The sequence below is a fragment of the Pipistrellus hanaki genome, assembly GCF_964339955.1.
Source record: "Pipistrellus hanaki genome assembly, contig: scaffold_41, whole genome shotgun sequence".
Taxonomy (NCBI): Eukaryota; Metazoa; Chordata; class Mammalia; order Chiroptera; family Vespertilionidae; genus Pipistrellus; species Pipistrellus hanaki.
In genome coordinates this window covers 122,552-136,824 of record NW_028182292.1, presented here as the reverse complement: position 1 = coordinate 136,824, position 14,273 = coordinate 122,552, and the positions used below count along the sequence as shown (strand labels likewise).

Below are 14,273 nucleotides of genomic sequence, written 5' to 3'. Positions count from 1 at the left end.
GAAGCCCCCAGGAGATGGGACAGGCTGGCCTCCCAGGATGGGCTGGGACCCGCACGAGGCCCCCAAACACCAGGGCAGACGGGCGCCCGGTGTCGGGAAGGGCCACAGTAGTGACCAGCAGCCCGGGACTTCCCTGGGGCAGGACTTAGCGGCTCCCAGCCACGCGCTTCGTCCGGGCTGGTGGGCGAGGCTGCAGGACGCACCGGCGCGGAGCGGGGACTTGCTCTCACACGGCTTCGCCCCCGTCTCCGAGGCCGTGTCAGCTCAGCCGGCACGAGGCCCAGTTTCTCCGGGAGAACACGGGCCAGGTCCCCAACGAGCTGGTCCCTTCTAGACCGCAGCCCCCAAGTTCTCCGGCCGCGAGCCTCCTGTCCCTGGGAGAAGGGGCTGCCAGACCGGTCGGCCCTGGTGTGGACATGGTGCCCAGCCTGGGCGCTGAGGAGGCAGGGTGACCCCTCCCGGTCAGTGTGTGCGGAGGCATGGCCATGCACTGGGGGTGGGGGGAGGCGGGCAGTCACGACCCTCTCTCCAGGCCTAAGGGACTGAATTCCGGGCTCCTGGACCCGAGCATCCGCCCGGAGGTGAGGAGGTGCTCTGGCGCCTGAAGCTGGTGTCCAGAGAGCCGGCCTCCAGGCCCCTCCCCTGGGCGGCTCTGCCCGTGGGGTGCAGGGTGGCGATGCCTGAGTGCGGCCGGGGAGGGGCCCCAAGGACCGGGTCCCAGCAGTAGGGGTGGGGGTGCTGCCCTCTCCAGCAGGAAGGGGGGGCACGTGCTGTGGACACGGCCCTCCCACCAGAACTGGGAGGCTCGTTGCCATAGGCGGACACAGCTGACCTGAAGAGGGGACACCTGTTCACAGGGAGCACCGGGCCCGGGGGGGGGGGGGGGGGGGGGGCGCAGGAAGAGGCCGGCTGCTGGCTGCTCGGGAGGGCTCTGCGTCACGTGCCCTGGACGGGGCTGCACCAGCTGCCTCCTCGCACCCTGGGGTGTCTGCACCTGCGACCACCCGCTCTGAGTGCCTGACCACCAGGGTGTGGCTCGGGGTAAGACTGACCCTCCAGGCTTGGTTCCCCGTGAGCTCAGATCCCCGAAGACTAACCACGCAGTTAGGGCCCCGGTCCCTCCTCCCCCAGACAGGCCCTTTGGGGACGGAAGCCGCCCCTCGGCCCGCCTCGCCCAGGCAGGAACAGCTCCGTCAGTGAAAAGGAATTTATTCAGGACGCTCCGTGCGCGTGTGCGGCGCCAGCTGGGAGGGAGGAAGGCTGCAGCCGCCCCCTCCCGCCGGGGCCCGGCGGGGCCGCTACTCGCGCGCGTGCACGCGCTGGTGCTGGATGAGCTGGGAGCTCTGGCCGAAGGCCTTGCCGCAGGCGCCGCAGGCGAAGGGCCGCTCGCCCGTGTGCGTCCGCAGGTGCCGGAAGAAGTGCGAGCGGCCGCGGAAGGCCTTGCCGCAGGCGCCGCACTCGTAGGGCTTCTCGCCCGTGTGGATGCGCTGGTGCTCGATGAGCACGGAGCTCCAGACGAAGGCCTTGCCGCACTGGCCGCAGGCGTAGGGTCGCTCGCCCGTGTGCAGCCGCCGGTGCCGCGCCAGGTTGGAGCTCTGGCTGAAGGCCTGGCCGCAGTCCGCGCACTCGTAGGGCTTCTCGCCGTTGTGCACGCGCAGGTGCTGCGTGAAGTGCGAGCTGTGGCTGAAGGCGCGGCCGCACTGGCCGCACTCGTAGGGCCGCTCGCCCGTGTGCAGGCGGTGGTGCTGGATGAAGCCGGACCAGCCGCGGAAGCGCTTGCCGCACTCGTGGCAGGCGTAGGGCTTCTCGCCCGTGTGGATGCGCTGGTGCTTCAGCAGCAGCGACTGGTACCGGAAGCTCTTGCCGCAGGCCTCGCACCGGTGCGGCCTCCCGCTCCGCGGGCCCTGCCGCGTCCCGAGGCCAGAGTCCTGGCCGAGGCCCGAGGCCCCCAGCTCGGGGCCGCCCTCCGTCCCAAAGGCGCCCTGCGGCGCCAGCGTCCTGCGGCCGGCGCCCCTCTTCGGGGAGCAGGACCCGGGCCCCGGCGGCTGCTCCGGGCCCGGCGCCTGCGCACAGCTGTCCGCACCCGCGGGTCTGCGGGGGAGGCCCCTCTGCGGGGCCCTCAGCGCCGCGCCCTGGTCCGCCCCGTCCGCAGGGTCCGGCAGGCAGGGAGACCTTGGCGCCTGCTCGGGCTCCGACTCGGAATCTGAAAGGAGGAGCCGAGAGGTGATGGCGTCCGCCACGCACCCACCGCCCACCCGCCCCTGGGCCCGGCTGTGCCGCTGGGGGCCCGGCAGACTGAGCGGGAGGCAGAGCCGCAGGCCCAGACCCGCAGGAGGAGGGCGCGGTGCCCCTCCCCGAAAGGAAGGTGGTGCCGGTGGGGTCTGAGCCTGAGCCGCAGCTCCTCCAGGGGCCCCGCCCCGCCCCCTCACCCTCTCCTTCCCCAGCCGACCTCAGACCTGACACCAGCAGGACCTGCGGGTGGGGCGGGGCGCCAGGGTGGCTTCCAGGGGCATCGGTGGGGGGACTGAGAGCTGAGGGCTCGGATCAGCCAGCTCCACCAGGCTCGGGGGAAGAGGTTGGGCACCAGAGCTTGATTTGGGGGACAAGGGGGAGAGGGGTCCAGGGATTCTCTCGTTGCCACCCTGGGGGGGGGGTCGGTGGTGCTGAGGAGGAGCCCCCAGTCCCACAGGCAGGTGGCTCGGGGTCTGGTTGCAATTGGGGCCTCGTGAAGCCTCTGGAGAGGGTTCCAGCCGAGCCCAGGTGCTGCTCGGAACTCAGGTTCCGGTCCTGCAGTGACCTTGGGTGATCTCAGGCCACCCCAACCTTTCTCATCTGCTACCCTGGGCTTCCCACCCGTCCGGAGCCTGGCACCCAGCACAGCCGCTGCCCCATGGACCTCGGCTTATCTGTGTCTGTGGCGAGGACGGGCCCTCTGAGCAGGAGCCGGGCCCAGGGGCACCAGGTGCTCGGGCTTGGCGGGCTCCTTCCGCACCTGCACAACCAGACCTGGCTGTCCGCGGGGCGAGGGGGCGGGGCTAGGCCCTGGGCCCGCCCAGAATTCCGGGCTCCAAGGCTGGGGAGGGAGCTGCGGTGACTCGCTTCCGCCTAAGACCAGCCACGGAGGACGCTGCTCTCTGCCCCTGACGCCCTCCCAGAGGGGACTGTCCCCAGGACCCGCTGCTCACCACGCTGGCCCCCCCTCAACCAACACTGCCCGGGTCCCCACGGGACCTGCGGCGCAGGAGCCCACAGGAAGCTGCCTCGGGGCCGCCCACGGGGTGGCAGAGCGGCGAGTACCGTGCCGGTGGCTGTGGAAGGGAGGCGGGGCCTCAGGCGTCCCTGGTGGCTCCAGACTGACAGGGGGCGGGATGCGCGGGGGCTCCTGCCTGTCCCCCAGGGCTGCCATCGCCCGGCCGGTGGAGGTGTGCACGCCGGACCTGGGGAGTGAAGAGCAGGGCAGGGTGAGGGGTGAGAGGGAAGGCACTGTGGGGTGCGGTGCGGGGGAGAGACACCTGCCGCCCATCGGCCACAGGCCAGCTGGAGGGAGAACAAGATGGCCCAGAGGTACCGGGTGGGGCCTGGGTGCCGGCGACTTGGGGGCCGCTGGCCTGGGGGAGGTCGAGGTCGAAAATGGGACCTTGTCTCCTGGAGCATGAACATTCCAGGCCGAACCTCACCGAGGCTTTCCCCAAATCGCCCTCCTCAGACCCGCGGGGCCGGGGGCTGCAGGAGGCACCTCTCAGCTCTTTTGGGGTCAAAGACCCTTTCCTTTAAAAAAGTGAGCAGGGCCGGCTTGTGCGATGCAGCAGACTCCTTAGGGGGAGGCGGGACATGGGAAGGCAGCAGCCGCACGGAGGAAGGGGATGGGGGTTGGGGGGGGGCCCAGGGCCGGACCTTCTGGGTCAGCCCCCGGCAGCCTCCGCCCTAGCAATGGAGAGGGTCTCGGGCAGCCAGGTGGGCGGACACAGGCGGGGCTGCAGTCACGGGATCTGGGTGCAGGTCCTCACCCCCCGGATGCTCGGTTAGGGTCCGGGGCTCATCGGGGCGGAGCAGGCTCAGCCCTGGCTGTCACGCCGGAGCCCACAGGGACACGGCACAGTGAGCGCAGGGTGCAAACCTTCCTGCACCCCCTCTTCCCAGCGGGGAGCCTGTGCCCCGGGGGTGAGGCCCGACTGGGGGGGGGGGTCGCTTGCCTGCACAGAGCAGCCTGCGCCGCCGGGTCAGGTGCTCACACTCGTTGGCCGCGGCCCTCGGACCGGGGACTTCTCAGCCTCAGTTTACGGTCTGCAAAGCGGGCCTGACGGTTCCCGCTCCTCGGGCTCCGGGCGCCTGGGGCGGCGCCCGCAGACAGACACGGCGGTGACCAGGGGCCAGTGCGCCGCCACCCGGCGGAGGCCTCCTCTCCGCCCTGGGGCGGCCACCCGCGCCCCCTCCCCGAGGCCGGGGTCAAGGTCACGGGGCGGCGGCGGCGGCGGCTCCGGGGCGGGTTCGCCGGGACAACGTGCGAGCGCAGACGGAGCCGGGCGCCCCGGTGGCCGCCGCCCCCGTTCCCGCTCCCTCCAGGTGCCCACTCACCTTCCAGCCCGGGTGGCCGCCCCCGCCAGAGCAGACCGGAAGTGATCCCTCCCCCCGTCCCGGCCGCGCGCGCTTCCGACCGCTCTGGGCGCCTGGAGGACTGCCGCCTCGGTGGCCCCAAGGCCTGTGATGGAAGCGCACAAACTTGCTCCGGGCTGTGTTGTCCGAGTGGACAAGGGCGGCGGGCCTGACCCTCACCGGTTCCCCTTTTCTGTCCATCCCGCCTCTCCTTGCCCGGCCACCCTATGTCACCCGGAGGGACAGGACCTGGGGGTCTGGTTACTCCTTGCGGAGACTTAGCCAATCCTGGGGTTCTGCCCTCCCTCGTCTCTGCCTCACGTTCGGGGTCACGGACCCTGTCCTCTGGACCTGCCAGGCTTCTCCGCCTGAATGGCATCCCATCAAGCAAGTGCTCAGCTCTCTGCGGACAGCTCCCCTGAGCCGGGCTGCCCTGTGCGATCCCAGCAGCTTCCCTGCCCCAACCTGTCCGTGTGACAGCAGCAAACATCCCTAGTCATTGTCCGCGATCCCTTCTGGGGCAGACTCGCCCCTCCTGCTCCAAGGCAGGCAGTGAGCAAGGGTGTGGACCTGAACGGGAGCCGGGGTCCCAGGAAGCTGGCCGGTGCCTCCCAGACACCCCCTGGGCTGTGGCTGCGTTTCCCAGGTAGGAGGGCCACAGAGGTGCGCCTGCAGAGGGACTCGGTGTCTTGTCACTGCAGGGTCACTCCCCCCGTTAGCAAGTTCCTGTTCTGATGTGAGTTGTCTCTTAGGGGGTTGGCTAATGTGAGGCTGCCCCCGAGACACCCACGGGAGGCAGCACCCAGCTGGGTCTCTGGCCGGGCTGGCCCAGGGGGGGGGGCAGTGGTGGCTCCCTGGGAACCCCACCTGCACCCCAGCCTGCTGAGGTGAACAGGACACAGGGGAGGGGTCAGGACAGATGTTTATTGCCCGAGAAAACAGGTGCCAACGGCCCCGGACAGGAGGCATCATGCGGAGGGCGGGGCAGCGGAGTGACCAGGAACCAGTGCGGTGGGGACACCAGGTGGGCGGTGAAGGGACCACAAAGTCTGCCGGCCACTCTGACTATCAGGGTTAAATTTCTGACGATAAATCAACGGTGGGAAGCATCACCACAGCCCAGGCCACCAGCTGTGAGTGAGCGCGCGCACGGCCAAGGCCACCTCGAGCCCGGGGTCCGGGTCCGTGGGCACGGGCTCGGCACCCAGGTGAGCGGCCTCGGCAGTGGACACCGCAGCAAGGCGGCCGCGGGCGGTGCTGAGCGGACAGCTCCCGCTCTGCCGCTTCCGGTGGCGAGTGAGGCAGAGCTGTGGGCGCCGGCCTCCCACACTCCCGGCATTCGCAGGGCTTCTCTCCCGGGTGCGTTTCCTGGGGTTTGAGGAGATCCGGGCCCAGGTGCAGGCCTTCCCGCCCGGGTCGCAGCCGGAGGGCCTCTCCCGCTGTGCGCGCCGGGTCTGCCTTGTGCTGAAGAGGCGCCCGCACTCCCGCACTCGCAGGGCTTCTTCCTCTGGGAAGGGACGAGCACGGAACCCCCTCGAAGTCGTCTTTAAAGGAAGCATCGACGGCGTCAGAGATGTGGGCCTGGTCCTCGGGGCTCAGGCCGGGCTCCCTGCGGGGCTTCTCGGCCAGACCCCTCGGGGCTCCACACGTGCTGCCGGGGCCTGCGTGGGGCTCCTCTGGGGTTCTGGCCGCTCTCACACCGAAGCGCCGTGTCCCTGCGGGGCGCGGGTAGAGGGCTGGGTCGTGTCCCCTTCACCGCCGAGCCCCTAGCTCCGGGTGCTCAGGCCCGGCGGCCCGGCCCCGGCTGGCCGGCGCCTCCCGCGGAGGCTGGGTTTCCGCGGCTTCCTCTGCGCGCTGTGCACCGGATCGAAGCGGTGCTGAACGCAGAGGCCAGGCCCGCAGGCAGAGGGCGGCACAGGGGCACGCACGCCCGGCCCCACAGCCGGCTGGGCGGGGGCGCCGGCACGGGCTGAGCAGCTTCGGGGTCGCTGTGCTGCTTCCGGTACCGCGCCCCTCGGAGCCAGCGGCTCCGGGAGCCCAGGCGCGGAGGCCCGTGCCCGGGGCCCACACCGCCCGAAGGGACCCGGGAGCCCCGGGCTGAGGGCGGGGCGGGGAAGGAGGCCACCCTCGCCGAGCCCGGCGCAGACCTGCCGCTCAGAGACAGCGCTCGGCGGCAGCCCAGCCCCGCAGCACCTGCCGGAAGCGCCCGCCTCTGGGCCCGCCCCTTCCGGTGCCGCTCTAGGAGGCGCGGCTCCTGGCCTCTCTATGATGCCTCGCGGAGGAACTCCGCCCCCGGCCGGCTCCTCCCACTGCCGTCGGGTCCGCTGGCCGCTCACTCGCCCTGAGCCCCCCCCCCCGCACCCCTGCAGCCCCCTCGCTCACCGCTGCTCCCCACGCTCACCTTGCGCCCCTTCCTTCACTGTGTCCCCTCACTCCCTCCGGCACCCATCACTCACCCCTGCACCCGCTCATCTCGGGCAGGAATAATGGACGGTGATTATAGCGGGGGCCACGCGTGAAGCTTTTCCTCACGTTGCTCCAACCCTCTCCCCACTTCCCCGTCCCGCCCCGCCTCTCCCCACCCCCATTCCCCGGGGCCGGAGACCCAGCCCTGGTCCCAGGGGCGCGCTCCTCCGGCGCCTCCCTGTGGCAGCACCGGTCAGCTGGGTGCTGAGCACCGCCCCCGTGGGACCCACCCCCCGTGGGACCCGCCCTCGTGGGACCCGCCCCCGGTCAGGGGTGCTGCGAGGTGCACAGGCCTGAGGTCGGCCCTCTGCTCCCGGCGGCTCCTGCTGGCCGTGGCGAGCTGACCCGTCCTGTCCCCACAGCCCCGCTGTCAGAGGTGGGGGGCTGTCAGCAGTCTCCGTCCTCAGGAAGGCCCCGCTTTGGGTGACTGCCTCCTCCTCACCCCCTTCTCCAGCTCGAGAACAAGGACAGGAAGCGCGCTGCGGCCACCTGCTTCCTGTGCTGGCCGAAGCCAAGACTGGGTGGGTGGGTCAAGCGAACAGGCAGGTGCTCCCAGGACAAAATGGGCCTGCGGGGGCGGGACCCAGGTTCTTTGGGGAGGATGGGAGCTGCATGGGAGGGGTGCCTAAGGCAGCTCTGCTCCCCAGGGCCCAGAGGCTGCTGGGCCCAGATAAGACGGGAACATGGTGTCCCCTGAGCTGACTCCCAGTGCCAGGGCTGGGTGGGGACACAGGGCCCTGCCGTGGCCCCAAGGCCTGGTTTCAGGGTGGGGGTGGCGAGGCAGGGAAGGGGTGCTTCAGCCCAAAGGCGGGCACTGTCCTCCTCATTAGGGGCTAGTGGAGGGGGTCACTGAGGGAGCAGGGCCAGCGGGCTGACCCAGGGCCGGGGAGAGGGACAGACATGCCCACAGGGGACAGCACAGAGCCTGACCCAGGGCAGCCCCATGGTCAGAGCAGGGACCTGAGCACAGAGGCTAACGGCCTGCCAAGGTCACAGCCAGGAAATGAGGCCTGGGCCCACCTCAGCCCTGGGCCCCACAGCCCCTGTGTTGCCCTGAGGGCCCCTGGGTCCCCCAGTCACACCGAGGAGAGATGAGCTGCTCCAACAGCATCTGAGTTGTAGGCAGAGCCCTGACCCACGGCCATGAGGCTCCAGAAGCTTCCAGCATCCGCCTCCCCAGGCCAAGCGCCTGCACGCCAGCTGAGGGGCCGCTCTGGAAGGTCTCCCCCCCCCCCCCGCCCCCAGGCGGGGGCAGGGCTGGTGAGACCCTCTGAGGCCTGGGGCTGCTTCCTGCACCCCAGGGCCGGGACGGGGAGGCGTGGGAGGGGCTGTGCACCAGACTCCGCGGTGACAGCTCCCAGTGCTCCCCATCGGGCGGGTTCGAGGATTATTCTTTCACTGATGTGTAAAGAGCGGGGAAGGAAGGGGGAGACGAAGAGAGGGAAACATCGATGTGAGAGAGACCATCGATTGGTTGCCTCCCCTATGCGCCCCAACTGGCGCTGGGGATCAAGCCTGCAACTGAGGCACGTGCCCTTGACCAGAACCGAACCCGGGGCCCTTCAGCCCGCAGGCCGACGCTCTATCCGCTGAGCCACCCAGTGAGGGCTCCTGAGGCTTCTGGTCCTGAGGGACTCCCTCCCTGTCAATGTGCGGGCAGAGCAGCCGCCTGGGAGGCCCCGAGTGTGGGCTGGAGGGCGTGGCCTAACAGCCGAGCCAGGGACCCTGACCCCTCTGTGCCCACCTGCTGCGCCTGAACGGCTGTGAGTGTGCCCATTAGTGTGTGCACACACGTGGGTGGGTGTGCGATGTGCGGACATGCCAGGGACAGAGGAGCCGGGGAGGAGGGAGGGGGCAGGAGGCTCCGGGTATGCTGAGCTGGTGGGGACGAGGGCAGCTTGTCCCATAACTGCTCTGACGGGGACACTGAGGCCCAGGCCAGGCCTCCTCCCCCACAACCCCGGGCTGGGGAAAGCAGAGTTTGGTGTGGTCAAGAAGGCCGAGCACACCGGCCGGCGTGGCTCAGGGGCTGTGTGGACCTATGAACTGGGAGGTCAGGGTTCAATTCCCGCTCAGGGCACAGGCCCAGGTTGCGGGCTCGATCTTCCGTGGGGGGCGTGCAGGAGGCAGCCGATCCGTGATTCTCTCTCACCATTGCTGTTTCTAACTCTCCTTCCCGCTCCCTTCCTCTCTGAAATCAACTTTAAAAAATTTTTTTTTTAAAGAAGGCCAAGCGTGCAGCAGCCAGCACACAGCTCCGCACAGCCAGAGCAGACACGGGAGCCCACAGGGGCAGGGGCAGGGGCAGGGGCAGGGGCAGGGCCACCCTTGGCCCCGGCAGGCTGGGCGCTCCTCCCCACGCCCTCCCACTGCCGCTCCCCTGCTCAGCAGCCCACAGGCCTGCTCCAGCCCCTCCGCCAGCTCCTCCCACCTCCTCCCACTCCCTGCACCGGCACCCACTGGGCACCATCTCTGCAGCGCCCCCCCAGGGGAGGCAGATGAATGGACGGAGGCAGGAAGCCGGGGGAGAGGTGGACTCCCCAGCACATAGCCAGTGGCTGAGGCCTGCTCAGCCCTCCATCACGGGCAGAGGGAGAGGAGGGCAGTCGGGGAAACTGAGGCAATGTAGGTGGGCCGGAGGAGCCAGTGCTGGCCTCCAAGTTTATTCTCTAAAACGGGGGCAGGAGAGGACGATGCCGGGCGGGCAGGGAGCTGGCGGGGGCGAGGGGGGGGGGCCCGCTCCGCTCAGGACCCCAGGGCCCCGCGGCCGAGGAGCAGGCTGAGCAGGAGGGCGGCGGCCACGGCTGTGGGGCTGCCCCGGGGGCCGCGCCCCCCGCCGCCCTGCCAGGGCGGGGAGTTGCACAGGGCGGTCTGGCAGCAGATCATGGTCATCTCCGTCCCCTCGACCGTCCTGGCCACCGGCTTGCAGGCGTCTGTGCACCACCCCGAGTAGGCGGTCAGAGGCCCCGATTCTGGGGGGCGGGCGGAGACGGGGGTCACGCTGGAGGGGTGGGGGAGGAGGCCCGCGGGGGGCCGTGCGCCTCGGGGGTCCGTGGCCACTCACCGGAGTCCCACCGCGACACGAAGGCCTTGCAGAAGCGCTGGCTGAGAGGGCAGCGGAGGGTCTCCCGGCAGGTCTCCCCCTCCGTCAGGGACGAGCAGGCGTAGCACCGCAGCGCTGGGGACAGGGCTCAGCCTCGGGCACCCCCCCTCCCCCCAGCCTCTGCCTCCAGGCTCCTGGCCTCTCCACCCTGAGCCCGCTGCACCCCTCTGCTTGGTGAACCCCGGCTCAAACCCCCTCCGCCCCCACCCCAGCCCCGAACACCATCGCCCTCTCCCGCCCCTGGGCTCCTGCTCTGGGGGGCAGGGTGCTGCGAGGCTCCCTCCTTCCCTGCACCCCCTGGCAGGGAGGCCGGTCCCAGGGGCCCACAGGGAGGGCTGGGCATGAGGAGCGTGTGCGCGGCCGGGGTCAGTGGACGTACCTCTGTCCTCGGGCCCCTCGTCCTCCTCGTCCTCCTCATAGTCGTCATCGTAGCTCTCCAGCCCCAGGTCCTCGTCCTCCGCCCCGTCCTGTGTCTGTCCCCTCCCTGGCCACGGCCCCCCGTGAGCCTCCGCCCCCCCGCGCAGAGTGCGCCGCTGGGGGTGGGGGGGCCCCGCCCCGTCTCCCAGGCTGCCCACCTCCCCGAGTGTGACCGGGCACCGTCCTCACAGCACCAGCTGCTGTGGCCGGCTCTGGACAGCAGCCCCCCCCCCAGGATGGCCTGCCCACCTGCCCATTGTACAGAGGGGAAAACTGAGGCTGGAGAGGAAGCCCCAAAGATTGTGCTTCGGAGAGGCTGAATCTGGGGCTTAGGGAGGGGAGCCTGTGCTCCCAGGACTGGCTGGGGCTGGGGCTGGGCTGAGGCTGAGGCTGGGCTGGGGCTGGGGCTGGGGCTGGGGCTGGGCTGAGGCTGGGCTGGGGCTGGGGCTGGGCTGAGGCTGAGGCTGGGCTGGGGCTGGGGCTGGGGCTGGGGCTGGGGCTGGGCTGAGGCTGGGCTGGGGCTGGGGCTGGGGCTGGGCTGGGGCTGGGGCTGGGGCTGGGCTGGGGCTGGGCTGGGGCTGGGGCTGGGCTGGGGCTGGGCTGGGGGCTGGGGCTGGGGCTGGGCTGGGGCTGGGCTGGGGCTGGAGCTGGGCTGGGGCTGGGCTGGGGCTGGGCTGGAGCTGGGGCTGGGCTGGAGCTGGGCTGGGGCTGGGCTGGGGCTGGGCTGGAGCTGGGCTGGGGCTGGGGCGAGGCTGGGGCTGGGGCGAGGCTGGGCTGAGGCTGGGGCTGGGCTGGGGCTGGAGCTGGGCTGGGGCTGGGCTGGGGCTGGGGCTGGGCTGGGGCTGGGCTGGAGCTGGGCTGGGGCTGGGCTGGGGCTGGGCTGGGGAGATTTGGAGATCGTGGGGGCCCAGGGCAGCCCCCTCCACCTCCCTCCGGCCTCGGTCTCTGGCCTCACGCCCTCCTTCCCAATCCGTGTCCTGTCCCCAGGCGGCGGGCCGTGGGCGGGCCGTGGGCCCTGGCTGCAGCGTCGCTCTGACTGAGTACCTGGCCGCTTGCACAGCAGCAGGGCGAGCAGGAGGGCCGCGAGCGCCTTCATCCCGTGGCCGCGGTCTGCGTGGTCTGTGGGAGCCGCGTCTCAGCGCTCCGTCCTGCTGGGCCCGGCCCATGGGAAGTGTGATAAAGAGCATTGCTGGGGGCTTCCTGGAGGCCCCCGCCCCCCCGCCCCTGGCTCCATCGAACAATTGGATGGTTTCCCTCCCGGACTTCAGGGACCCAGGGAAGGGAAGTCGGTGTGGCTGGCCTTGGGGACCCCTGCATCTGGGCAGCTCTGCCCCGGCCCGGCCCGGCCCCGGCCTCAGCCTGCAGCGCCGCCTGCCAGCGGGCCACGCACGTCCCTCACTTTATCGAAGTGGAACTCAACTCCCTCAGCCGACCTTACAAAACCTCAGCATAGCCATGGCTGGTGTGGCTCAGTGGTTGGAGCGTCAGCCTGTGCATGAAAGGGTAGTAGCTTCCAGGTCAGGAGCACTACCTGGGCTGCAGGTTTGATTCCTGGCCCTGGTTAGGGGCCTGTGGGTGGCAGCAAGTCCATGCGTCTCTCTCACATCGAAGTGTCTCTCCCCCCCCCCCCCCCGCCCCCTTCCTTCCACTCTTTCTAAAAATCAATGGAGGAAATATCTCGGGTGCGGATTAACATAAACACAAAAACTTCAGAATAACTGCAGAGGAAGGAAGCAGCTCGTGTCCTGAGCCAGAAAAATATTACGTGGGTGAAGCGGGCAGAGAGCACACTGTCCTGTGTGTGAAAAGGGAGGAAGTGGCCTGCCTCCCAGGCTTTGCATCTGTGCAGAGCTTGGTCCATCTGGCTACCCAGGCCCCGCCTCCTGACTGCCCCAGGCCCCGCCTCCCAGCTGCCCCAGGCCCCGCCCCTGACTTCTCTAAGCCCCGCCTCCCAGCTGCCCCAGGCCACGCCTTCCAACTTCTCTAGGCCCCGCCTCCCGACTGCCCCAGGCCCCGCCTCCTGACTTCTCTAGGCCCTGCCTCCTGGCTGCCCCAGGCCCCGCCTCCTGGCTGCCCCAGGCCCCGCCTCCTGACTTCCCCAGACCCCGCCTCCTGTCTGCATGGGGGCCCCTTCCGCAGGTGCCCGGGGCCACACTGGCCTGTCCTCAGCTGTGGGGCAGGCAGCCCTGGTGGCCGCCTGAGAGCAGGCCGCTGGGCAGCACCTTGCCCATCCCAACCCAGGGGCTGGAGTCTGGGCCTGGGTCCAGGGCTGCAGCCGGGCCGGGAAGGCTCAGACCCGCCTCCACCTCCGGTCCCACAGGTGCTGTCCCCTGAGCTGGACACACCTTCTGCTGACATGGAGGCCACGATCGCCTTTCTTCAGCGCAGCCCAGGTGCCTGGTCCTTCCGCGTGGGGGCCCCACAGAGCGCGGAGAATGCTGAGCCTGCTCTCCGAGGAGCGGAGTGCCGGGAGCCAGGGGCCAATGACCTGCGGGGTCTGGTCCCCACCGGCCGCTGGGTCTGACCCAGGGAAACATGCAGGTGCGGGAGAGGAAGCAGCCCGCAGGTCAGCAAGATAGAACAGGGGTGCTGGTGCTGGTGCTGGTGCTGGTGCTGGAGGGGCGCAGGGAGAGCACCAAGGGCGGTGGAGGGGGGGGCAGGAAGTGTGAAGTTCTAGGCCATCAGGGCTGGTGGGCCTCACGGTGAGATGGTCCCTTCCTGGAGGAGAGCCAGTGCCCAGGTGAGGCGTGCCCACCTGGTGGGATGGTCCCTTCCCAGTGCCCACGTGAGGCGTGCCCCGCTCAGAGCAGCCCTGGGCCTAGCCCCAGGTGCCCAGGCCAGCACTGATCCCCCCCTCACTCTTCCGGGGCCCCCAGGTCAGGGATGGTCTCCATCTGGGAGCCGGGCAGCCCTGCAGGAAACGGGCGTGTGAGTGACAGCGGTCCCTGCTGACCCCCGGCCGGCCCCTCGGGGAGGCCACTGCTTTTGGGAAGCAGTCCTTCGCAACACGGCCGCCAGCCACACCCCCAGTCTCCGAGGTGTGGGGGTCTGATGGTATCCCCACAAATACCGGGAGGGGAGCTCAGCTGCCCCTCTCCCCGGGACCCCAGCCTCGGCCCTTCCCTGCCAGGGCCGGAGCCAGAGGCCTGGCCAATGGCTGGAGAGCCGCGGCCTCTGCCCCTGTCCCTGGTCCTGACCGCCGAGGAGAGGCTGTGTCCTTGACCCTGAGCACAGAGTCGCTCGCCCCAGGCTCCGGGCAACTTGCCAGAGTGGCACATGTCAGGGCAAGATCCCGGTGCCGCTTGCCAGGACCTGGGCACCTGGGCAGGCCAGGCTGGGAGGAGGGCGGGCAGGCCAGCTGTTCGCCCGCCCGCCCGCAGGAGCAGCCGTGCGCCTGCAGGAGGGGCCGGCCCACACGGGGGCTCACCGGGCTCTTCGCCCAAAGAAAGCCCTTTCTTGTGCTAATCATGGCAGATTGTCACTCGTGTGTGCACAGCCCTGATAGGGTAAGCGGACCCACGTGTGCGGGGAGGCGGGCAGGGTGGCTTGGAAACCGGGATAGGAATCTCTGTTTCCTTGGCAACCAAGCCCGGCGTGGGAGAGCCCAGGTCTCCCTCTCTGGGGCCCCAGCCGCATTGCCAGGGGCTGGCCCCACCTCCCGGGACATTGAATCTCTCTGGACACCGGGCTCCTG

The 14,273-nt window shown here is 70.2% G+C and overlaps 2 protein-coding genes across 2 annotated transcripts; both read right to left on the bottom strand.

Moving 5' to 3' along the window:
- Nucleotides 1–1,189: 1,189 nt before the first annotated feature.
- LOC311616038 (zinc finger protein GLI4-like) lies at nucleotides 1,190–4,592 on the bottom strand. Its single transcript, XM_084907255.1, has 3 exons — nucleotides 4,576–4,592; nucleotides 3,232–3,437; nucleotides 1,190–2,203 (listed from the first exon to the last, which is right to left on the bottom strand). The coding sequence occupies exons 2-3, from the start codon at nucleotides 3,404–3,406 to the stop codon at nucleotides 1,299–1,301; spliced, it is 1,080 nt and encodes a 359-aa protein (XP_084763381.1). The 5' UTR covers nucleotides 3,407–3,437; nucleotides 4,576–4,592; the 3' UTR covers nucleotides 1,190–1,298.
- Nucleotides 4,593–9,687: 5,095 nt separating this feature from the next.
- GPIHBP1 (glycosylphosphatidylinositol anchored high density lipoprotein binding protein 1) lies at nucleotides 9,688–11,873 on the bottom strand. The gene is made up of 4 exons (XM_084907281.1): nucleotides 11,624–11,873; nucleotides 10,542–10,646; nucleotides 10,124–10,237; nucleotides 9,688–10,031 (listed from the first exon to the last, which is right to left on the bottom strand). Exons 1-4 carry the CDS (start codon nucleotides 11,673–11,675, stop codon nucleotides 9,805–9,807), a joined length of 498 nt encoding a protein of 165 aa, XP_084763407.1. The 5' UTR covers nucleotides 11,676–11,873; the 3' UTR covers nucleotides 9,688–9,804.
- Between the last annotated feature and the right edge of the window lie 2,400 nt (nucleotides 11,874–14,273).